The 25,867-nt window shown below is 27.5% G+C and overlaps 4 protein-coding genes and 2 non-coding genes across 8 annotated transcripts; 4 read left to right on the forward strand and 2 right to left on the reverse strand.

Moving 5' to 3' along the window:
• Window positions 1-853: 853 nt before the first annotated feature.
• LOC111040804 (radial spoke head protein 6 homolog A-like) lies at window positions 854-7,760 on the forward strand. Its single transcript, XM_022324830.1, has 9 exons — window positions 854-1,098; window positions 2,178-2,364; window positions 3,423-3,676; window positions 3,755-3,842; window positions 3,916-4,215; window positions 4,278-4,397; window positions 4,467-4,647; window positions 5,491-5,866; window positions 7,493-7,760. Exons 1-9 carry the CDS (start codon window positions 854-856, stop codon window positions 7,758-7,760), a joined length of 2,019 nt encoding a protein of 672 aa, XP_022180522.1.
• A 1,629-nt stretch (window positions 7,761-9,389) lies between these two features.
• On the reverse strand, window positions 9,390-13,054 carry LOC111040819 (actin-1-like). Of its 3 annotated transcripts, none has more exons than XM_022324868.1 (5): window positions 12,874-13,054; window positions 12,069-12,199; window positions 11,184-11,426; window positions 10,495-10,886; window positions 9,390-10,152 (listed from the first exon to the last, which is right to left on the reverse strand). In XM_022324868.1, the coding sequence occupies exons 3-5, from the start codon at window positions 11,361-11,363 to the stop codon at window positions 9,777-9,779; spliced, it is 948 nt and encodes a 315-aa protein (XP_022180560.1). In that variant the 5' UTR covers window positions 11,364-11,426; window positions 12,069-12,199; window positions 12,874-13,054; the 3' UTR covers window positions 9,390-9,776. The 3 variants fall into 3 exon arrangements, with proteins under 3 accessions (XP_022180560.1, XP_022180559.1, XP_022180561.1); XM_022324867.1 differs by lacking the exon at window positions 12,874-13,054 and adding an exon at window positions 12,559-12,732; XM_022324869.1 differs by lacking the exons at window positions 12,069-12,199; window positions 12,874-13,054 and adding an exon at window positions 12,559-12,732.
• Window positions 13,055-14,010: 956 nt separating this feature from the next.
• On the forward strand, window positions 14,011-14,083 carry Trnak-uuu. Its single transcript has one exon. It is a non-coding gene; the product is annotated as a tRNA-Lys (tRNA).
• Window positions 14,084-20,373: 6,290 nt separating this feature from the next.
• Window positions 20,374-20,446, reverse strand: Trnak-uuu. Its single transcript has one exon. It is a non-coding gene; the product is annotated as a tRNA-Lys (tRNA).
• A 3,726-nt stretch (window positions 20,447-24,172) lies between these two features.
• On the forward strand, window positions 24,173-25,084 carry LOC111040823 (trypsin epsilon-like). The gene is made up of 4 exons (XM_022324877.1): window positions 24,173-24,424; window positions 24,530-24,646; window positions 24,937-24,969; window positions 25,067-25,084. The coding sequence occupies exons 1-4, from the start codon at window positions 24,173-24,175 to the stop codon at window positions 25,082-25,084; spliced, it is 420 nt and encodes a 139-aa protein (XP_022180569.1).
• On the forward strand, window positions 25,031-25,867 carry LOC111040824. Its single transcript, XM_022324878.1, has 3 exons — window positions 25,031-25,133; window positions 25,202-25,532; window positions 25,780-25,867. Exons 1-3 carry the CDS (start codon window positions 25,103-25,105, stop codon window positions 25,865-25,867), a joined length of 450 nt encoding a protein of 149 aa, XP_022180570.1. The 5' UTR covers window positions 25,031-25,102.

A 25,867-nucleotide genomic window follows, 5' to 3' on the forward strand; every position in this document is an offset into this window, starting at 1 on the left:
ATTCTGGAAACTATTGAACCAATAGACACAACATTTTGCGCACATATTCTTATTGAGACTGGTTGATCACTCGTTTAGTCGTTTATAGCTTCATTTTTCAACCTATGTTGCTTTTGGATATTTCTGTGGGCTGTGGCTCACACAGTCAAGCAGGATTTTTGTTTTGGCTCAAGAAAATCTTATATTTTTGATTTTATTACAGCATTGCCATTGGCTACCGAAATAAAATATATTTTTATATGATCTATGTAGGTAGTACCTATACTTATATACAAAGTAATGTATGCTTGTAGCGTATAAACTCAAGAACTACTTAACCGATTTTAACCAAAATATCAAAATCTGTTCTTGGTGACATCAGACAAGTGTAGATAGTAAAGTTTCAATCTCGTCCAAATTAACAGGCAGAATACTCATCTCTGTAAAATTAGTTCACAAGTGAGGTGCGTCGGCGTCGATTTGCCAGTGAACTGAGACAAGCCTATACAGCGCCATATTTTGTCTTTGATCATTTTTTCCGGACGAAGTTGGGTTATACAGCTGGTTATTATTAGATATTATAAAATAAAAACAACATTCATCTGACTACAGGTTTTAGTTTTATTGATTTGATTACCTATTAACTAAATAAAATTCAAAATGAAATAAATAATAACTAGTATTATATCCAAGGTAACAGCACGTAAATATTGTTTGTTCTTACTATAAACAGCTTCACGACCCAATCTTTCCTGTTAATACAATATAATATTACAATTTAAGTATTTCTGTTCTTACTCCAAGTTAAATCTGTGCAATATGCATTAATTATGCTTATGTTTAATTTATAAGAACAATAAGCTATTTATTAAAAATGTCTGATTTGGAAATTGTAAAGTCGATATCAGACGCAGAGAAAATATCGTCAAAAGAGATTAAAGAGAGCGTGCAAACAATCGAAAAAATAAATAATCATGATAGATCTAAAGTATCATCTCAATCGACCCAATTCAAATCATTATTTACGTGTAACGGACCAAGAATGAAAGACCTTCGATATGATATTAATATTGACTATGCGATTGGGCTATTAAAAAGAGAAGATGAAAATGTTAATGTGTAAGTATTTAAGGTTTATTTGCATAATAATCTGCAGATATCGTTAATTCGTTAATACCTACTGATCATTAATTACTAAATTATAAGTGGTATTCTTAGTTATTAATTGACGACACGCATAATAAATAGTTAATTAACTGTATCAATGAATTTAAATATTAAACTGTTTACGCCTAATTATAACACCAAGAAAAGTTAAATAAAGAGTAAAAAATATTTGAAAATGACTTGAAACAGTACTTTTGTTTATATTTGTCACAACTATTGGTGTGTCGTTTGAAAACAAATTGAAGACAATTTTAATTTTAGAAATAGCGAAATGTTTCAGGTTTCTACCAATTAGTACTCATTGAATTGCATTAAAAAAAAACTAAAATCGTTTGATGAGAAATAGTGATTTTACTCGTTAAGAGTTCATCGACATTTTAAATTAACATGCTCAACGAAAATATTTGTGTAATTAGATTTATCGTTTTATAGTTCTAGTACCTGAGTAAAACTTATGTGGAACCTTTTATTAAAATTTCAAACTTAAGCCTTAAGGAAGGTATGTTTATTAAACATTTTATCAATTTTACGTTACAAAATAATTTGAATATTTTAGTGATTTTGATGAATTCTGTAAATATTTGAACTTAAAACGTTTATAAAAAAATATTTTGGAGATAATATATTTTCAATATTTTTATTGTGATTACAATAATAAATTTAATCTAGTAAAAATAAACCAAAATAAATTAATTTTAAGACTATTAATGAAAAAAATATGCATACACTCTTAACATTGGAATAATTTAAAAAAACAACTGGAATAAGAATAATATTTTAAAACCTTTAATTTTATGTAACATGTTATATTTGCAGCAAAGTATGTACACAATATTTTTTAATCATAGTCATTTAAAACGTTATTCTCATTATTCATTCTGCCAATGTCTCCCCTACATATTTTATAATTGCTCAGTTTTGCCGCTCTATTTCATACAATGGTTATTAGTATTACAGATTTTACATAATTATTTTATTTTAAAGTATAATATGCTAATTAAATTTCTACAGATACATAATGTACTTTTTAGGTATAATCATTTACAAGACATTTTAGATAAGATATTATTGGAAAGACCTAAAAATCCTCTAGAGAAATTTGAAAAATATAGCGTGATGTTAAAGCGTGCATATATTCATAAAGAAGTTAATTTTGAACGCGTCTTTGTGGATAACATAGACCGAAATTATTGCTTTAAGAGTTTACAAATGTATAAGGTAAATTAAAGTTATTTGCAACAATGATAAGCACTTTTATTCAGCAGATACACTTCTATAATAGGTTTATTTTGTTAGTATAACAATTAATAATGTTCTCAATTAAATATATATAAATATTGTTTAATGAATTTCAATAATGCAATCATCATTACACGCCATGGTGAATAGGAAATTGCCTAACATCATCGTTCGGCGTCTTTTCATAATATTTATATGTATTTTTTAATTTGATTCAAACAATAAAGTAATGATCACGTGCAAATATGGCACATAGGTAACTTGTAATCTTACAGAATACGTATAACGACTTCTAAAATTTTTGTGACTTGTGGCATGTTGTTTTTTTGTGGGGGTTAAGAATATTTTAAGTAAAATAAATTTCTTCTGTCAAACGATGAAATTAGCACTAAGATTGACTCGTCATATTTTGAAATAATTTATAAAGACATTTTACAGGTTTAAGTATTCTTAACAACTATTGATATCATATTAGTGCATATTTTCACACACATATTGTCCTCCCATTTTTTTTTTGTGTATGACTTATCACTTATGTATGCAATTTGGTGCAATTAACTCGGGTAATATAAAATTGTCATAAAATCAGGGATTACCCTTAATATATATTATTTAAATGCATTTCTGTAGAAAAATTAGTTATAAATTAATAAAGTATTTTATTATAACGTTCAAATTAAGGAACGGGTTGGACGGGTAAGAAACACGAATCAATTAAATATTAAATGTTACATCATAATAAAGCTCACGTTTTTATTATAATATAAACAGAACCTTAATAAATTACATTTACTTGTTTACAGTACAATAATTAGTACCTATTAATATTCGGGGGATGTAAGTATTATTATTATTATTATTGCTTGTAAGTGAGCGTAGTTAATGTGGTGTAAAGTATATGTATGTTATAGTATATTATTATTTATATGATCTATATCGTATCTCCGTTTGGGTATATAGTCATATAGATTACATTATAGGCAAATTATCAATTCGTACTATTTAGGGCACAGTTGTTTTGAAATTCGTGTTTTTAGTGTGCATTGAAAAAACAACTTGAACAACAAAAACAATATAACAAGAACAAACAAAATATTACAAAGTCAGAACTGGATCAATATGAAGAGAAGACAACTATGAATAATAATAATAATACTGTACAAGTTCAGAATCTTTGTGAAGTAAATTATATGTTTAATAAAGCTGGTTTTGGACTTCCAATGGATGAAGCATCGTTAATATACCTAACCATGAAAGAAATGGCTCAGTTAAATAAATTTGAAAGCATACGGTATGGTTATTTACATATAACTAAACTAAAAATATGAAATCAATTAATAGCAGACTATATAATCCAAATTATTTGTAGATTTTGGGGAAAAATATTTGGTATAAAAAAAATGTATTATGTAATAGAATGTAAATGGTCAGACCCAGAATTAGAGCGTAAACTATTGGTAAAAATCTCAGCTTCACCTTTTGGGTACCTATACATTATATTTGTGAAATTTTTTGTTGATGGGTATTTAGACTGCAAACAGTGAAAGCCATAACTCAAAATTATCAACACAAATAGAAAATGATGTCACTTCCGATCATTTGCTTCAACAAGAAACTAAATCAATAGAATATACACATAATGCTCCAGAAACAGAAAATGAATTTGAATCTACTGTACCATATCTTGATGGTGAAATGTCTGAAAATTCAATGAATCATTACGATTCATGGATTTCTCTAAATGATATTGACAGTTGCACAGCAAAACTGAGATCCTCGTCAAAAACCCTGTTACCATCAGAAATGTTCGGAGTCGGTGCAAATATAAATGTAAATTTATTTGATACAATACTTAACTAACAATATTTATTTTACAAGTATAAAATGTGTAGGCATATTTTGTCACAAATAAATTAAATACCAAATGGATTGAACTAGAATCGGTCAAGCCACATCATATAGTTGAAGCTAGAAAAATAAAACGATATTTCACCGGGGAATTAAAAAATCCGGTCAGCATACCTATAGGTATACATTTAATTATTATTAATTAATTATTTTGTATTGTTTATTCAACATAGATAAACAGTTTTTCAAAGTTCAATGGTTCAGAAAATGACTATCTTAGAGCTCAAATTGCACGAATATCATCGAGCACTCAAATATGTCCACGCGGGTATTATATTATAAATGAAAACGATGAATCTTGGAGCAGAATATCTGACAAAAGATCCACAAATTCATTAATTTCTAGAAAAAAAAGTTGGAGTAAATTATATTTAATATTATAGTTTAGTTATTTTTATTCGGTGCCTATCTTTGAGAGATAATTCAATTGTCTTAAATGGTTCTTTTTCAACAAATAATTAAAAAACCATGATATAACGTAATTTGTTCAATAATTGAAAATAGTAAAGGTAAAAACTAAAAACTTACAAAAATTCTGTTATGCCACTACATTCTTATTAATAATACCAGGTACTTACAGGGTATATTTTATTCTTTCAAATATTATGTTATTCATAATATTTCACATTAATGTTATAGCTTATTAGATAACACCATTACACATACTTCACTAGTTTAAGCTTAAAATTAATTTTATAACGACATTTGATCGTTATTTACCTACTAATAATATTGCATGTAATTATTTTAATTTTGGTAAATGTATATTGTAAATTGAATATTACGTATCTATACATATATAAGAAAAATGATGATAAACGCAAAAATAGAACCAAATAATTTAAAAACTACTAGACTTAACATGCATTGTATTTATAAAAAAAAACCTAGGTACTAAACAAATATTAGATACTTGAAGTTCAAGTCATTGAATGCAAGAATCGTTAATATAAAAATATAATACCTAGGTAATACATTTTTGAATGTATAATTATAATAAAATTATTCTTAAATAATAAACAATACAATTTTTAACTTAAATGTTTTATTGGTATCTATATATAAAGACTTAAAAAAATGTATCGTAAATGCTATATTATATGTATACAAAATGCCAAAATACAATGTATAGGTACACATATTAATTAGGTATGTACATTTTTTTAAATATGAACTTGTTTTCATGTTTGATTTCAGAAAATGGTGACCTTATTCTCAACAAAAATACCAAACCAATTTCTAATAATAATTTAATGAATGCAAATAATTGGGTGCATAAGAATCCTCACATAGACCTTAATGGAGTTACCTACAAATTAGGTTTATCTAATCTGTCCAATTCAAGAAAACACGAAGAAAAAATTGAAGAACTTGAAGAAGAGGAAAATTTGAGTTATGGTGATAATGTATTAGCTTCTAAGGATGATTTGTTTGGAAACGTAGGAAATGATATCTCTGTTGACAATACATTAGCGTGGAAAGGTGTTCTTTGCTCTCCGTTTGATCCTCGTTACTCTAACACAATAATGAAATCGCATATATGGCCTGGAGCTTTTGCAGTTGCGTATAATCTGTATGTAACATTGAAAACTTATCCAAAATATAATTACGAATAAGTTAAAGTTTGAAAATTACTAATTTTCTTAAAATAAGTGTGTCTAGGAGATTTTAGTCTTATTTTTAAGAATTTAACTAATTAATAATTATTAATTTATTATACCAGTTTAACATAGTATAATGTTACAATTTTATGACGTTTATTGTCTAAAATGGAATAACAATAATAATTACTGACAAAAAATAAATTTATTTGGTGTATATAAGTACTTACATTTAAAAAAAGTTATGCACTGTTGGATGAATTTTCGTTCAAAATGTTTACATGGTAGTTCGTAGTTATAATGATTATTATGGTAGAAAAAAGGTTAAAAAGTTTCATCCAGTACCTCAGTGATTTGAAAATACTTTCTGTAGTAATACCACTAATATGACATTTAAGATTAAAAGGGGATAGAAGCACACGTATTTTGCATACGTCTTAGACCAACAAACGGTGGTAAATTACACATACCTTGAAATGTCCGATTTTAATTTTTAGTATATGTATGAATTATTTGACAAAATATCTAGGCTTTTTAGGAAGTAATTTTCAATTTTAAAAAACCTTAAATTAAGATAATATTTTCAAAAATCGCATGAAGTAATTGCATTACTTTTGTATTTATTTTGGGTACAATTATAAAGGTGATTTATAAGAAGCATAATCTAGAAGTTTACAAATTCAACGTTTTTTCGAAATTGCAATCGAACTTCAGGGGGTATGTTTAATTTACTATGATTTTTGTATTTTTATAGTTATGCAAACAAGAATATATTTAATTATTCGAGATATGTTGATATGAGGTGCGTGCGTTTGCAAGAGTTGCATCCGTCTGAGGTAGCCAATCTTGGCGCGACAACGATTTTCGAAACACCCTAATGTTTGTTTACTATTTACACACATAGACATAGCCTAAACGTCCTTGTCATTTGAATCACCTAAATAATATTACTTAAAACATGATACGCCCCAGGCCCCTGAATTCTTAATTCCTAGTTGGTACCAACCTAGTTAATATACTTGAGCATAGGCACAAATTGAGTTTTAAATTTGTGGGACTATACATTTATTGAAGCATTAAAAATATACTATACAAATATTATTAATTTAAATATTTTATTTTTAAACATAATTAATAAGTATAGATGTAATGATAATATTTAATATTTACGTGGTAGAGTATTCGTTGTATTAATATTTTACTAATTTCACCACAACAAAATTAAGAAAATTAATATAAATTGAAAAAAATAATTGAATTTGTTTATGGAAGTCAGAAATTTTCAATTTAGAAATTTTTCAAATAGGTAGATTATTATAAATGTGATGGTATGTGTCCAATATTTGTGATGATCCAATGCAAACCCATTTAACTATTGCTTTAGATGTCAAGCAATAATAATATGTTTTTAATGTCTAATTATTATTCTAAAGCCCGTTTGAATGTTGGAGGCTATAAAGTTATGTTGTTATATCATTAAGTTATCGTTCAAATAATGTTCACTTTAACCGTTAAGTAATAATTGCAGTTATTAAATATTAAAGATATAATATTTGATAAGAGACAATTCTAACCGTGTATAATAAAACTGTTAACAGCCAAACTGACTATATGTATATTGGATGGGGTCAAAAGCATGATTCTAATATTTTGTATTCAACTTTTATGGATGAAATTAAAATGGAAAATACAACTGAAGACGATACCTTTACGGTGGAGTGTCAAGAATTCACTAAGAAACAGAAAATGGAGATGGAAAAACAGAACTTACAAAAAAATAAGAGGAAAAACATTTTTCCACGACGATTTAACCGTACAGCATACAAAGGAGGCGAAAAAATTATTACATATTATACTTACGAGTGATTAGCAGAATGTTCAATCATACAGTGTTAATAAAAAATATCATACAAATAAAATATCAAATGAATTATAATTTTTATTTTTGCTGTAATTTGGATACCATGGTAAAGTAAGTAAATAATTTTTAACAATTAGGTTGATTTCAACTTTCAATAAATTTAAGCTTAATCATCAGATCACCTAAAACTATAGGCAAATATTGAAAAAAAAAAATCTAGGTTTAAAAAAAATCATTATTTAACTTGGATACTTAACAACGTTTCTTAATAACATTTTTAAATTGCAATAATTTACACGCTCATATGACCTACATAAAAATTAAAATATCATAAAACAGCCCATGTAGGTTACAGGTTATGTCCTTAACTTAAAGTTTGATAATAGATTAAAAAATTCGAAAATAACCATTTTTACAGTTATGTATTTATAATATGAAGACAAAACAATCATGAAATCTGTTGAACTTTTAATGAATAAAAGCAACTTATATTATAAAAAAAATACAGCATAATATTATAAAATTGCGTGCTTTCAATTTTTCTCACTTTAATAATCAATGTGGATCCAATAGGTATAATAAACAATTAATGAATATAGTGCTCGTCGGAATCGGGAATTGTGTGTAATATTTTTTATATTTTTTTATAATATTGTTCGATCATATATCCACCATCAACTGCTATGAACAAGTCAATTGCATAGGGCCATGATTTTTATATCAAAATTAGAGCTATAATTAAAAAATGTAATATGTTGATTTGGTAACATAATTTTTATTTTACTAGTGATTTGTCTTATTTTTCACTTTGTTTGATCTAATTAGAACATTCACTATTCACCATTCGATACATATAAGTTACTTCTTCTTTGATTACTATGATTAATGAACAATATGCTGATAAAAGTACTCGGGGGAATCCTTTAATAGATTTTTTTTAATAAAGTATATTAAACATAAATAGGTTTTATAATTTTGTTATAATGTGATAAGGTATAGCTGTTAAATAACCTTAACAACCCATTTATTATAGGGAATTTGTGTAATTTTATAAAACAGCTCGTCAGCTCATATGTACACAGGTGCAAGTGCCGTAACTAGGCCTTTGAAATTAGGGTGTCTTATGTTTATATGTTTAATGACCTTTTTTCATATATAGGATAGATTGTTTTTCATCGAACAAGCGACCCCATTACAACATGTAAGTTACAGCTCTCCACTTAAAATACTATCTAGCTGTTGCCGATTGAAAAAAAGTAAAAATTAGACTTTATTGACTGCCGTTAACGATACTAATTGTATTGTTACTTATTTTTTAATCATATAATTATATATTAATTTAAATTTAAAATAGTAAGGTAAGGTGGCGTGAATAGAAACAACGCATTTTAACTTAACAGTATAATAAAAACTATTCCACCATTTGGGATACATAGTTGAACAATAAAAAAAATACAGGTTTCTTTAAATACTTCGAAAAATAATTTTTATTTCAATAGATGATTTTGTACAGTGTCATATATTTTTTCTAATATAAATTTACATATATTTTTCTATTTTACCAACTTAATGATGAATAGAAACAAATGTTAATATTTTTTAAATATAGTTGACAAAACTCTCTTCTAGATCCTTTTTATTTTTAACAAAGATATAAGAAGCACAACAAAACAATATATAATGTTTAAGGCTACTAAATAATTAAAGGAAACAAATTAGGTACCCATATAATGCTGTACAGTCATTATAATGATCTATTCTCTCTATGATACCTGGCGCTTCCAGGTATATTATATAATATAAATATGTGTTATATTCCGTAAATGCATAGACATTCATGGGGATTATATTTTTAACTGAGTACGGAATGGGTAACAAAATAACGGCAACGGAGATTATTGAAAAAAGAAAATTGTTATTTACCATCAATTGACGATCATTTAACTTTAAAATAACTGTCAAAATACAAGTACATTGGTCGACGTATAGGATTATTACAAATTATAATAGATTAACATCGATCAAATTAAGTTTTTTTCATGTATAGCTTCAGACCCTTTTTCTTCGTACATTTCTTTGCTGATCCACATTTGCTGATAGCTAGGCATCGAAGCTAATACGGCACCACCGAGCCATGTAGAAAATTTACGTTCGGGATCCGCTTTAATTTGTATGCTATTAGGAGATGTGCCTAAATCAGCTAACATTTTCTCCAAACGAATGGGCAGAAATTGAAACATCGTACTACCACCAGCCAATATGATGTTGTTGTACATATTTTTTTGTTCTTTATAATCGCAAGCACTGCATGCTCTTTGTATCAAGTTGTGGATACCTCCTAGCTTTGATTCGATGTTGAACAAAAGAGGATCAAACAAGATTTCAGGTGATTGAAAGCTATAATAAGTTATACTCAAATAAGTAACTGATGATTATATTATTCTTATAATTTAACATACCTATTGTATATTTATTATAAACTAGGTAGATACCTAAATCATAGATTTCAATAATATATAAATGTACCCATAATAGATGTACTGTGTAATTAATAAATCTTATAATAATCGTAGGTATTATCTAGCAAACTGAAAATATATATTATACATTTATAAATACACCATAAATATAATAATAACATTATACTTTTGTGTTTACCTTTTCTTTTGTCCCATAAACAATTTGATATTTATACAATTTTAACCCTTAGTGCCCATTTTTATTGAATAAAATACTAACGATTCGCTTTCGACATTGATCACCATTCCGTCTGGCAATGTATATTGTTTTTCCTTTTCTTCAGTGTACATATCTTTTTCAAATTGGAAGTTCAAAGCAAAATAACACAATTGTTCTTTAATATTATTTATAGTTTCGAAATCTTTCGAAGAGGTAAAACTGTATCCACGTTTATTTAATAACTCCATCAAATATTGTGTTATATGCCATCCGCCAACAGACATTGTTTGTACAGCATGATGCAATGGATATCCTTCGAAAATAGGCATAACTTGTGTGTAGTCGTATCCAGAATCTACCACCAAACCAGTAGTTCTACCACTACTATATAAAGCAAGAACTGACTTGGGTATCACTGCTGTCTTTGGTACGTTGAATAATTCAAACATAATCTAATTATGTAAAACAAATAAGTGAAAATTTTTTTTCCCAAGTATATCGAGATATTATTTTTTTTTGGTAGGAAATGGTTTTATTATTTTTATCGCCCATGAAAAATAGCAAAATATAAGATTTTTTTTGGAAATTTTATATTATCTTTAATGGATAAAACTTAAGAGTATCTCAAACTATATATATTTTTTTTAAGAATCAAAATTTAACTGAGATAATATCGTAAGCTGGAGTACCCTTGTAACATAATAAAATAATATAGGTAGTTAGTTTTAGGTATTTATAAAATCATTAACCTCAAACATTTTTTCACGTGACGACTTTGAATTCATATCTGCTTCTGTATGTAAAATGTTGTAATTTTCTGGTGGTACCAACAAGTCTTCGAAATACATGTGGTACCAGATTTTTTCCATAGCATCCCAGTCAGAAATGATGCTATTACGTATTGGACAAATCGTATCCAAAATGTCCATATTTCTTATAGCAGACTCACCTGGAAATACAAGATTTTCTCCATATTCTGGTATGGTACTTATCTGAAAAGAACAATAATTAAATATTAAATAATTAAATATGATTAAATAATTTAAATATAAAAGCAAGGTATTCATTGCTAATTTAAAATTAAACATCTATGACACATTCATTTATACTAATAATTATTATTTTCGTTTTAAATACTTGTATTAGAATTCAAACAATTTATAAAGTTTAAAGTAAAAAGTATGTGAACATTTTCTGATCAATCTTGGCAATGCGAAAGTAATAGTTTTAAAAGTCTACGCAATATTTTATGACGCGGCGCCGGGACAAAATATTCTCTACCCAGAATCATGTGGGCAATGTGAACTGAATACAATTATTATTAAAAAATAACAGTGGGTGTCACACGTGAATACGTGATACTTGTTAATATGTTATTTATGTATAATTCAAGTCTTAAACTAAACTTATCTTACAATTATTTTTCAATATCTATTTTAGGACTACAAAATGATCTTAAGCCACTAATCACCAAACTTGCATTCCAAAATGTCTCTGGAAATTGGAAACACATAATAAATGTATTTAAAGGCGATAGTAATGTTCTACCTAGTTCATTTTTTAGAATAATACACATAAATAATATGTGCTATATATGTATATAAAATATATCGAATTACAAAAACATTGCATACTTTTTCATGTTTAGGTTTTCCAACGATAGTTGGAATTATTGATCGTGGAAAATTGTCATTGGAGAACCCAGCTTTCAATGAATGAGAACCATTATCACATACTATTGCGACTTGATTAGATTGAAAATCATCTACAATTTATAATTAAAAATAATTCTTAGCTAACATAAATACCATATCATTAATATTAATATTTTGTACATAATAGTGAATACTGTAACAGTCATCTCATAATACGATATCGTGAATAAGTTATGAATAAAATTCAAAATCAAATTATGCACGTGTGTACAATAGAAATAATGGTACCTACTAAAATCTTTACTAAAATATATTTGTATTACAAATTAAGTATCTACTCGAGAAATGAAGTACTGGTAGACAGTATAAGACACAGCTAGTGGTACCTACTTTAGGTATACGTAAGTGTTTAAAGAAAAAAAATATTTTCATATTATTCTTTGTGAACAGTTTTTAGAAAACAACTTACCTGAAGAACATTTAGCGAAGTTTAACATGATTCCGAAAATAGTTTATATATTATCTACCGTTGACAAAAAAACAGGACTCAACGAAAAAATTATTGAAAATTACAAAAATCAATATTAAAATATTAAATAGTTAAACATAAAATAATATCATATGATTTCAAACGTACGAGTCAACAGATAATTTCAAAGAGCTTAAAAAGATCAAAATAAAAAATATTATAGCTTTTATTTTATTTTAATAGGTAAACATTTTTAAATTCTGATAATAAAAGCTATAATTTATTAAAAAAATATTATTACAATATATAATATACCTGTAATAGGTATTACAACCAATATGTTTTATTTGTATTAGGTACATCGTTAAATGTATTTAATTTGTATTATAAATATCTATGTCTTATCGTTTAGTTTGTTGTGGATGTACTGTGTAGGAATGTAGGACTAAGTTTAAGTACTTAAGTCCTACAACCCATTATCTTGCTAATATTGCTTATCTAACGTAATAGTGTAAAACCTACTAATAGCAAAACAAATTACTTTAACGGATATAACAATAAAAACATAAGTGTAAGCTGGGTAACACTCTGCTGAGCCTGCTGTACATTATAGGTACATATCTATAAAGAGTCACTGTAATGGATATGTCAAATTTCAATTCAATGATGAAACATCTTTGTATACAAAGAACGAGCGGTCTGTCAGCCTGTAATACTTATGATATTGTTGCGCTTAAAGTAATTTATTCTACTATTAAACATTACTCCATTAGTATTAGGAATAGTAGGTTAAAAAAACTGCATTTGGCAGTGTCATTGTGTTTAAACTGTTTAGTGTATACAATGTATAAATATATAATGTATATTGTATAGTGTATACTCTAAAAGTCTCAAGTAGGTACCTACCCTAAAGGCTAAAACTAATAGTTTTTAATTATAAATAAAAACTACAATCATTATTCTTAGTATTAATATAGAATTTCGTCCAAATTTAAACTTACAGTGTCAGTAAAAAATAACTATGTTTATGTATTTTTTAAATTTTTCGTTGTATTACGTTTGTAAGTAATTTTACAGTGCAAACAATTTTGTATTTAAACAATAATTTAAAAAACACGAATACAATTCGACATTTTCTTATGCCTATAAATAATTTTAAAATAATTACAATTTTTTTTACTGATGGATTTTAAAAATTATTAAAAATATTTTAATTTATTGCGATTGCAACATATTAGAAAGAAAACAACTTATTTAATTAATTGTAAATAATCAATGCAAAAATGTTATTTAAAAAAAAATGTGTTATTGTACCATGAAAAAATTTGAGAGGATAAGGAAAGAATATGTATTAGATCCTGGGGCCTTATTCTTTTTAGTTTTAATCCTCAAAATTCAAAATCCGGACCCAGTTTCATTCAATATTATCTAAATAATCAATAACTTCCACAAGCCCGGTTAGCTCAGTCGGTAGAGCATTAGGCTTTTAACCTAAGGGTCCAGGGTTCGAGTCCCTGACCGGGCGAAATGTTTTTTTTCACTTTTTTTCCAAGATTTTTTTATTGATTAGTAAAACATACATTCAAATTGAGATCAGTATATTATTTTTGTGTCGTGTAATAGTAATATATAACATAATATCAGAAGAAAAAATGATTTTCTTAACAAATTTATGGCTATTGTATTTATAATTTGAATTTTATATTACTACATATTATTGATATAATAGTAAAACAAAAACTGGTTGACATTGGTACCTAATTTTTATGAAATTCATAAGTATTTATTTTGAATTTTTATAATAGATTGTTATTCATTTTTGAAGTTAAAGATCTAATTTTATTGTGGTTTAAAGATGAAACAAAATGTGATTGTCAATACTACAAGTTGTTGTTTTCAGATATTTTATGGGACAATATTTCAAGATTTATTTTTTAATATTTTTATGAGCTAAGTTCAGATATTTACAAAAAAATTACTTAAGATTCTAACTTACAATAATTAATTTTGAGGGAGGGAAAATTTGATATACTGTTTGAAATACACATTTTAAATAAAATAGTCGAATAAGTAAAAATAATAGTAACAACAATGCAGATTTATATGTAAATACTTTAGGTACTTAATAAATACAAAATACTGAAACATAAAATTTCTTTTACACACTTTTTGTCTGGCTGAAAGTCTTGTAATATACTTACTAACAAATATTTTTGTTTTATGTATACAACTTTTTAATTCAATTATAATTAAAATTAAATTCATTTTGGATTTAAGAAACACGGAAGAAAAAGATCAGCATATTATGGTGTCTATTATGTTAAACTTATTACATTAATAAATCAGTCATATTACACAAAATCATTATTATAGATATTTGGAACCTAATTATTTTAGTATGCTAATTTGGTGGGTGAATATTTTAAATATTGTATAAGGATCCCCAAATCTGTAATTCTAACAGAAAACGCATTGAGGATAATAAAATAACTTAAACAAGCTCAAAACAAAAGGCATACTGACTACCTTGTAGCTCTAAAGACTTCAAAAATATATTGCAGCCTGCAGGATATGGAAATTCAATCCATTTTTTATTCATTACCACTGCCCAGAACAAATAAATATAAAATATAGAAGTTCAATATCCACTTAATAGTTGATGCGATGGGATCAGGTGAACATTTTTTTTTTAAATTAGGCTTTCAAAAAACCCGTTATTTTTTTCTATATGAATATGTTTTTTACAATAATAATAAAAACATAGCTTCGCAGATACAAACATGATCAGTGAAAGGCATAATACCTAATATTTCAATATTTAATTGGTTAGCCATTGTAACATTCCAACTACAAAAGAAACTGTCTGTAATCAATTGCTAGTATCGCAATTATATAAAAACAATGTTGCACAGTAAATGTTCTCCTCTTAATACTATGAAAATTTGGTTGCTTAGCTTGGACTACAGCTTGTTTGGTTCCGTTTCGTGCAAAACAGATTTTTATATGTTGGACGTTTGTATAACAGAGACAACACATACGCGTGAAGCGTCCTCTTAACAGAGACAGGTAATAATTGAAATAAAAACACAGATTATGAATACGACTGCCAGAGCAAAAAAGTTGAACATTTTTATAACCCTATCAATCATGGTTTGAAGGTTTATTTGAAAAAAGTAAAACATTTATTTGTGAAGGAAGTGGTATCAATTTCAATATTTTTGCCTAAATTAGTGTTTTTAGCTGTTTTAGTTGTTTTAGTTGCCTTTTATAATTCAGTGCACAAAACTTTTGCAATTGTGGGCCTAGACTTAAAGCAAAACTTGTTTAGGTGAAGAAGACAGTTTTTGAAAATTGGAATAGGAAAGTAAAAAGCAAGCCAATAAGTCATATTGACGCCAAATTCACTTTTACACCATTTAGGTATAAATAATCCTAGGAATATAAGAATTTTATCTATACTAAAAATAGATGGTGGGCAGAAGAATTGAGAAGTTATGCAATTGCTGAGCTCGGAAAAGTAAATTTTAGCAGCACATTAACTTTTGAAACATTCACTTCAATATTTATGACAGCATATTGTGACAATAATAATTATCAAAAACAGATGGATGCTATTAAATGGAAATTATGAATATTTCCAATTTATAAGCATCATAGTAACAAAAAGGTATAACTGCATCAACATGTTCAAATAGAGCAAAATTCATTATAAATATGCTTAATCCAGATTCCAGAATTAAAACAACTTGAGTATAATACAACTCTTGCTATTTGTGATACAGCCTTAGGGTCAGTTCTAAAAGCCGTTTTAAAACAAAACCCAGCAATAAATTCAATTTATTTATTTTTAAACTCCAAATTCAAAAGATCTTTAAGTTAAGTTGTCACTTATATTACATATCAAATACCTGATGTGAGAATAAAAGACTTGCAGCAGTTCTTAGACATGAAGAAAGTTCAGTGTCTGGTTATGGTGAATGCATTGGAATAAAAAGTATAAATCCAATAATTTCAAATATGCATATTTTAATAGAAATTGAATACTGGAATAGTGAGTAAACTGTTATGCATATTATTTTCCTAAATATATATAATAATAAAAAAACTGTGAGATTTACCTCCTGTATTAATTCATAAGGAAATAACATACAAGCTGAGAGGTGTAGTTTAACTATACACGCAGATTAAGCCGATTGAGGACATCAGTTGGGCATTGTAAACAATATGAAAAAAGTAGAGAATTAATGGAAGACCAAAAGGAAAAAAACTATACCAGTAAAAGACTGTATCTACTAAAATCATATGTAAATATTTAATATACACAATTTAACATTAAGTATAGTGTAATCGAAACTAATAAAAGATGTGTTTTAGTTTAAGTTGATTTTCAACTTTATTCAATACTTAACCACATAAATATCATAGCAAGAATAGGTATACATTTGTCAAATTTGTTAAATGTTTGGTAAATTTACCCATAAATTTAGTGTTTAGGTTGAACAATTGATAAATAAAGTATGGAAATAACTAAAAAAAACAAACATTTATTAAGAACAGTTTATTGCTCGATTAGTAGAGTGAGAACTTGTAGTTCCTCTGTTAAAAATTGAAGGGGTATTCAACTAAATAAATATTATATTTTATAACCTATTTTACCTATGAATATACAAGAATCACGAGTACACGACATGAACAACATACGAAAAATTGGTATTTTATGTTAAGAAATTGTAAGTAGTCTGTAGAAAGAAAACAAATAGGTATTTATTATCTAATGACTTTGTAATTTGTCACTACCATAGAACAATATAATATTTTATGTATTATTCTACTTCACTTCTCACTACATAACTACATTAATATTATTAGGTCAAAATTAAAAGTTTTAATAAACAATAGACAATAGACATTAATGTATGATACTCTGATAATTGATAAATAAAAATGAGTTTTTTAATGAGTAGATAAGAATTGTTATCTCACTATCTTTTATCATATTCTCGATCATAAAATGTATAAAATAAATTATAAAATAAAGCGATTTTTACCGATTTCATGTAACACCATAGATAATAAAGATATGGATAGGACATATTGGTCTTATCAGCGGTCTTCGAGGGGAACAATTGAGGCCAAATAAAGTATACCTATATTGAGTATCGACTATCAATATAAAGGAGCCTCAATTGCCTTCCCCTCCGGGAACGCGGCCTCAAATGTATTTAACATAGGCGTGGCCTATCCATATCTTTATTATCTATGTGTAACACACAGTATTTCTATCAAGAATTGCAGCGTTGCATTACCTAAGGCGCAATAATATAATATACTGTTGATGAATATTTTAATGATCCAAACGACACAATAAAAACCTCGATACGAGCTACTTGTTGCATTCTTTTGTTTCTCCTTATTAATTTAAATAGTAGGTACCGAGAATATAAAGTAATGTCGACCACCACTATAGTAGTATCAATAACAATTACTTTTTTAGCAGAAAAAATGTCGAAGTTTAATATCAAAGCATTTTTTCTTTTATAAATCGTGCACACGGGTATCTAAATAATATCACTCATGGAGTAGATATAGTATGGATATTTGGGCTATCCATCAAATATCCAATAAATAATATTTGCTGTGTGGGCGCTACACAATTTTTGTTTAAATGACCAATTTCGTAAAAATGTAAACTTAAAAATGTGTCCATGAACAAAATTGATCATGATATTATAAATTTTGATAATTTAAATTTCTAAAAGCAAACTTATAAGGAAATTTCAAATTTGTATGACATTTAAACGAAATATAGTACAGTGCACAGGCTTTAAGCCCTCCCATACCATAAATATTCATTAGTTCAACAAATATCGAAGTACCTATTTAATAAGTCAGCATTTTTTTGAAAAAAGTACTTTGCTTCAAGATATAAAATTCAATTATATAGAATTTGATTTTTTTTTTAAAAAGCTGAGAGAAGAATTACCTAGGTCCTATACGATGTTATAGGCGTATTATAGGAAGGAACGCAAGAATTTGGTATCGGGATTTTTTCATGAAGAATATAAGCCACTTTCCTTTAATGTAACCAAATATAAAAAATATAATTATAAATTATCTATACATTCATAAAAAACTCATATTAGGAAATGGTTACCATTTTAAGTACCTTGTACTTACTTCATACTAGGTACATTACAAAAACATTTTTATATGTTTAATTATTTCGACAAAATAATAGATTATTATTAATGAGAATAAGTAGGTATATTTTATTTTATTTTCATAGATATATTCTAATAATAATTATGATACACCTACATTAGAATATAAGTTAACATCATTACATCAATTGATTTAAAATCAAATTTTAAATGATTGGAAGTTAAGGGTTTTTGTTTATTTTTTTAAGCAAAAGTAGAAATACAAAACTAGGTTATGTATTTTTAATTTTTGGGGAGGGCTAAAGAAATAACAGCGCCAAAAAGGCAAAAACACGTTTCTAGATTGTAAGGGATTTCCAAAAATTTTGCAAGTGGTCGTAGAAATAAAACAAATATTCATAAATATAAATAATCGCACAAAAAATGCTGGGAACATTTTTTTTGTCTATGGGAGGACTGGAAGACATTTCTACAGCCCTCGCACCCCACACTCTTTTTATTCACGTAATACCTGAAAATTACAGGTGGCTAATTTACAGATGAATAATAAAAACTTCAAACCCTCGTAAAAAAATATTGTGACTTTTAAATACAATTTTTTTATTATAGGTAGAAAACGTAAGAGGAATCTTGAATTAAATTTTAAAATCTTAAATATGAAAATAAAATATTTATACATTTCCAACCACAAAATAATTTGCAAATGTCCGTGATTTTAATACATTTGGTCAAAATTCTAACTTTAGACGCTCATACAAAATTATTGTGGATTTGCGATTAACTTTTTTTTGTGTTACACTAATAACTTATTAGGTACCCTATACCAGGGGTGGCCAACTTTGATAGACCTGCGATCGACCTCCGAGTTTTTCTAGGTGATCGCGATCGACCAAAAAAAAAAAGGCTGTCAATAAACAAAAAATATATTATATGTACAGGCGTGTTACACTTTCTAAATCCAATTTTTTTATTCGTGGGATATACAAAGATACACAAATTGTTCAAAAATTTAAGAAAATGCGAAAGGGCGTCGCGATCGACTTGAATTCATCTCGCGATCGACCGGTTGGCCACCCCTGCCCTATACCTACAGTAGAGCCTCGATATAATAGTCCGGACGAATTCAGACCGAGCATCGTCCGGATTATCGTTTTTCCGGATTACCGGAGGTTTTTCAAAATTATCTACTCAAATGACTAAGATTTAACTTTAATTTCACCATCTTTATATTTATTGCATTTTAAATTACAAGAATAATAATTAAATTAAAACTAAACTAATGAATTACAAAAAAAAAAAAATGTCTATAATAATATGTATGTAGAACTTAAGTATAGTAATCGGTAATTTTTTTCTGAACAATACTTTTAATTTTCAACAAATGGAATTTTGCCGTCCGGATTATCGAGGCTCTACTGTATTATATTTCCAAGGGGTTTCATCATTGTCAAATCAATACATTAATCTCTCAGTTCTGAGTGTAAAATTATTTAATTAATAATAAATAATTATTATGTCTGTGAAGAAAAAATTACAGATTAAATATATTAAGTAAATCATGCAAATATTAATTGCAATTGTTATTATTACATACAATTAAGTGAAATATTTAAACTTTAATCAATATAATAAAAAAAGTGGAAAAAAATTATTTCGCCCGGACAGGGACTCGAACCCTGGACCCTTAGGTTAAAAGCCTAATGCTCTACCGACTGAGCTATCCGGGCCTGGGGAAAATTTTGATAATTTAGGGGATATTCAGTACAACCTGTACAGGACTTGAAATCTTTACAATCTTTACGGTTTCGATTTTTAAAATATTTTGGTACCAGCTAATGATTATGGACTTAAAATCCAAAATCTTTAAGCTAGAGATTAAAGATTAATTGAAGTGCCATTACATAGAACAATAGAATATCCTTATATATATATACAATAACAGGCCTTTTTATGTACCAATTTTGTGACGAAGCTATTTAACTTTTTTCCAATTTTTTTTTCACAGAATTGTTCCAAATACCTTCCTAAATGACACCACTTCGCCCGATTTTCAAGGGTTGAAATCGGTAAAAATAAATTGTTTACGTACCTACAAATTGTATATCTATTATAGTATTATCTGTATATATAATTTACAGTACGGCGACTAGTGGGTTTCCATAGCGACATGCAACCATAACTTTTTGTCCGTCTTACTATGTGTTTGATCAGAGTGTAAATATGAATTGTTCCGAGAAGTAAAATTCTACAATCTATCTATATCTATCTAGGTATGTAAATATAAAACCCTATATCCCTTAGTCGAGGCATCACGCTTATCGTTTATCATTTAAAACAGATCCATCTATCTTCTATCGACTATCTGTGATATAAAATAGTTAATATATAATCGTATACAGGGGAATCAATCGGACGATTAATGAAAAATGTTATAGTGAATTTTTTTATAAGTGTTTGTTCATAAGGTTAGTTTAAGCAACCACACTTAAAATTTTAAACAAACTTAAGTCAACCGCTGGCCGCCGTGCTACACAATATGTGTATAGGTACTTACATAATTTGCTTGTTAGTTGCTTATTTTAATTAATAGGTACCTAACTAATTTTCCGCTCAACTTTCTTAATTTTTTTAGTAGAACTTGGTATACATTTTTTGGTTGCCATTGGTTATTCGGGCAGAGCAAGTTTAAGAATGCATCAAATTGAATTTTAGTACATTTCCTAACAAGGTGGCTGTCGGCTGAGTTACTCTTATAGCCTATTATCAGCGTGTACACAATCAAAATAATTAACTATACAAATTATAATTATAACTATAGAATCATTTTTTAATAACAATAAGTGTATAGAATCATTAGTAAATAATATTTTTTTTTTTTGAAAGTATTTTTCAAGATCTCTAAGTGGATAAAAGGGGGTTTTTTATACAGCTATATAATACACGGGCAACGCCGTGACGGGATAGCTAGTATATTATACTATATATATATTATATACATTTATTTAGCTCACTTATTTTCCTGTGTCACCAATTAATACACTACCTAATCATTGTAGAAAAATTCTCGGATTTTCAACTTTAGAGTAGTTTCTCAAATTGTATCAAGTTTGTTTATTAAAAATGATCGAAAACACACAGTCACAACATTTTTTATAGGTGATCTTATTTGAAACTTTGGCAAAATTGCTAAAATGTGTAAATTATTTTATATAAAAAAATGTATAAAATATTTAATACTCATACAATCATACCTACCTAAAATTAGAATAGTGAAAACATTGCATTTGGAACTATAATTGTGTGTATATAAAATATAATAATGCTTTAAAAGTTTCATGTACCCACGAACAATATTTTTAAATTACAAAAAAATAACTAAAATCGTTATTTTTCATTAAAATATCTGATTTCGTCCAAATTTGAACTTATAATAACTACAAAAAATGTGTTTATATATTTTAAAAAAAGTTGCAGTATGAAAGATTTATGAGAAACCTTGTTTTACATTTTCATTTTTCAAGTCTTAGCTTTCGACTGAACTATCTGGGCTCTGAAAGATTTGTAATAATTCAGGTAATATTCAATTAGACAATAACTACCACTGACACCAGAACAGATTATTTTTGAATAAATTAAAAGAAAGAAAAAGAAGACTAAAATAACATTAAAATCTTGTAGGTATATATAAATTCTGCTTACGTTTGTGCTCGTAAGACTCGAAATTTATTCGGTCGATTGACTTGAAATATTGACACAACGTTGAGTTCGAATACTCTTATGTTTTTATACACCTAAATAGTAAATACCCGATCTCATCAGTAGAAAGAAAGTGAGAGGCGTAACTGTTGAGCTGCTAACATTGATAAAAAACTTTTTCTTTGTCAACCATTATCATTAGTCGAGTAACTAATTAACTATAGCAACATAATGTATTATCAGTAAAACATAACAATTCAATATCAAAATTGTTTGTTTTTTCAATCCAGGAAAATTTATTTCGGTAATCTTTATTCTAAATTCATAGTGCTACATTTATTAAGCATCTGTATTGACTCGCCCACGTCTGAACATAGGTCGCAGTTCTCAACTCGTAATCATAGAACGTCAAAGAAGATCAAACCTCGTTGATCAAGAACGTTTAGACGAAAATTTCAAAATAAACACGTTATAGTCAATATAGGTCCAGAATTGGATTGATATTTTAACTTCGTTAAGTTGATAGTTTGTTCTATTCATTCTCCAACTGACAAAGTGTATTCATTTCGATTACTTTCTATATGCCACGATAAGAGAAAAGAATGACTTATAAGACATCAGTATGTATCGCACTATCTTGTACATTATCGCATCAGTGAGAAAATAATATAAATTGTACTACTAATATATAAATAAAATAACGCTACAGTGCTACACTAGGTATGCTCATGGCTTTCATGCTACAGAGAAATTCACATCATTTGAGTATATATTGTAGGTTACCAAGGTGGGACGGCACAAATGGCTATCGAACGATTGAAAACCTTATATAGGTTTATAGCCTACCTTTTGGACTGAACGATTGAGAACACTTAAAATGTACAAAGAACTTACCACTGACCCCCAAAAAAAACCCAAAATAGAAAAATATTGAGAATGAATTTACGTGCAAAGTTGCCATAATATAATTTATTTGGCTATTGAAAGATTCAGTAATAGGTAATATATAATAAATAAAATAAATATTCTTAGAAAAAAAATCATAATTTAATAATTATAATCTGATACAAATATGTTATATATATGTATAAAGAAAAATGTAAATATGTTATATGTAGGTAGAAATATATTTTAAAAATATATGGAATATAATGATATATGTTATTATTCTATATTACTATAAGTATAAAAACGACGACTGCAACGCCTAACCGTCATTCTATCGTATCTGGTATCTAAGTAGCTAATAACATTCTGCTATATATATATATATATATATACCGGTATCCTGTATCTAGTTAACTCGTGACAACAACAACGCGTAATGCAGTGAATTTACTCAATTATATTGTAATAAAAAAAAAACAACACAAATTACATGATTTATTTAATAAACTAAACGCCGAACTGCCGCATCGGAAAAATCCGACGAAGCTGGTCTTACGATGGTCATGCTGGTGCCTGTACTTTTTGGCTATTGTCCACGCCAAAGGTCCGGGCTGTCACGCTGGAGCATGCAGGGGATTATCTCGACGGCAGACGAAGCTTTGAAAACCTTCTCGTAATCGGTGGCGCAAAATTCCAAATGACCTGACGAGTCGTGAGCACAAAAAATTATTAATGAATATTCAAACAATATAGATTTATGTACATTTTAAAAGAATTGTGTTGTCATGATAATAGAAGTGTTTACTATCTTAATCGTATACAACAAAATATTAATAATAGGTACGCAAACAGCAATCGTTTAAGACACGATGCGAATTGCACTCATTTTATTACTGTCTTTTAAAGTGGCATTGTTTGAATCTAAGTCTTCCAAGTACAAACACAAAGGACTTATAGCCAATGGGGAAATGTATAATGTTGAAGACTATCCATACATTATGTCTGTAAAAGTATTGGTACCTCATAAAAGGATAGAGACTTGCACAGGCTCGTTGTTAACAGAATTGTTCGTATTGACGGCTGCTCACTGTATTTACGGTAAAGACAAAAGGGATATAAAAGTAAATATATCTATGTAATATGTATTTAATGTAAAAAACTACATATTATATTATGCACAAAATACATTTAAATACGTTGTTACTAAATTGCCCATGTTTATACAGGTATATCAAGGTTCATGGATAAAAAATCATGATTTACGAAACGTAGTCAAGCTATTCGTACACGAAAGCTATAACCCTGTATCTGAAGTTATAATTGGAGATATTAGTATATTGGAAGTAAGGGCACTTTTTTTTTATATTACACTACATAAGAACATTAAGATTTATTTGTACCTAAACAGATTTCATTGAATTATCCTTATTTGCCTTTTATACAGATTATATATATAATATGTATAGTAACCAATAACCATGTAGGTAGTAACCACCTTGGCAATTGTCATATTTTAATAGTTGAGAAAGCAAACAATGTTATAATTTAAAAAATAAAAAATAAATATTATAATTTATATTTATTTATAAATTTATATTGTACTAAATATTATTGTTACTATATTTTGAATTAGATGGAAAAACCATACCCTCATATTAAGGAATATGTAAGGATAGGTGGCACGCCTATCGACTTCGCCAACAACAAAATCTTAAAATGTACTGTGTTTGGGTTTGGTGTTATTAATGCTGAAAATACTTTAGGCAATGAAGGATTTATGAATACAATTATGGTTAAACATGGTAGAAAAGCTTGTGAAGGATATGACAGGTAATAAACATATATAATTCAGACAAGATTTATAGAATTTACATGTTTACATAGTGTTCAAATAATAGACACATGGGAACAATATTTATGTGTGGTACCAAACAAGCGAAAAACATATGAAGGAGACAGTGGTGGTCCAATGATTTGCAATGGCTGGCAGTATGGAGTATGCAGTTTTTCACTAAATCTCAAAGGTGAAGACATGCAGACTATTCACATTTTCATACACTATTATAGAAACTGGGTGAATGATATTATAGAAACGGCACAGAGCACATCAATAACAAAACAAAAAAGAATGAAAAAGTATAAAACAAGCCAAAAAAGTGCTGCGAAATTGATTATACCACACCATAATATATTGTTGTTCATGATTTTAGGAATATTATGCTGTAATGGGTATTATGTATTGTCTTTTATTTTTTATTTTTTTAAATGCTCTATTGCCTTTATTTAAACTGTCCTAAGGTTTAATAATTGTTTATATTTTATATATTAGATATTAATAATATATACTTTATACGTCGATGTAGTCGCACTTCCAATGAAGTGGCTCACCTGTAGCCTTAATCTAAATTCTTAAACTAAGTCGTATGGTTTCAGACGCTTAAGATGTCTGCTGTTCTTGGAATTGTCTGGTAATTAGATGGGCGGATGGTCAATGGATTAAAGGTGGTGATCTAGTCTCATCTCGTGTTGGCAAGCAAACTTTTGGATTTGGTTTGCTATTGTAG

The sequence above is a fragment of the Myzus persicae genome, unplaced genomic scaffold (genome assembly GCF_001856785.1).
Source record: "Myzus persicae strain clone G006 unplaced genomic scaffold, MPER_G0061.0, whole genome shotgun sequence".
Classification (NCBI taxonomy): domain Eukaryota; kingdom Metazoa; phylum Arthropoda; class Insecta; order Hemiptera; family Aphididae; genus Myzus; species Myzus persicae.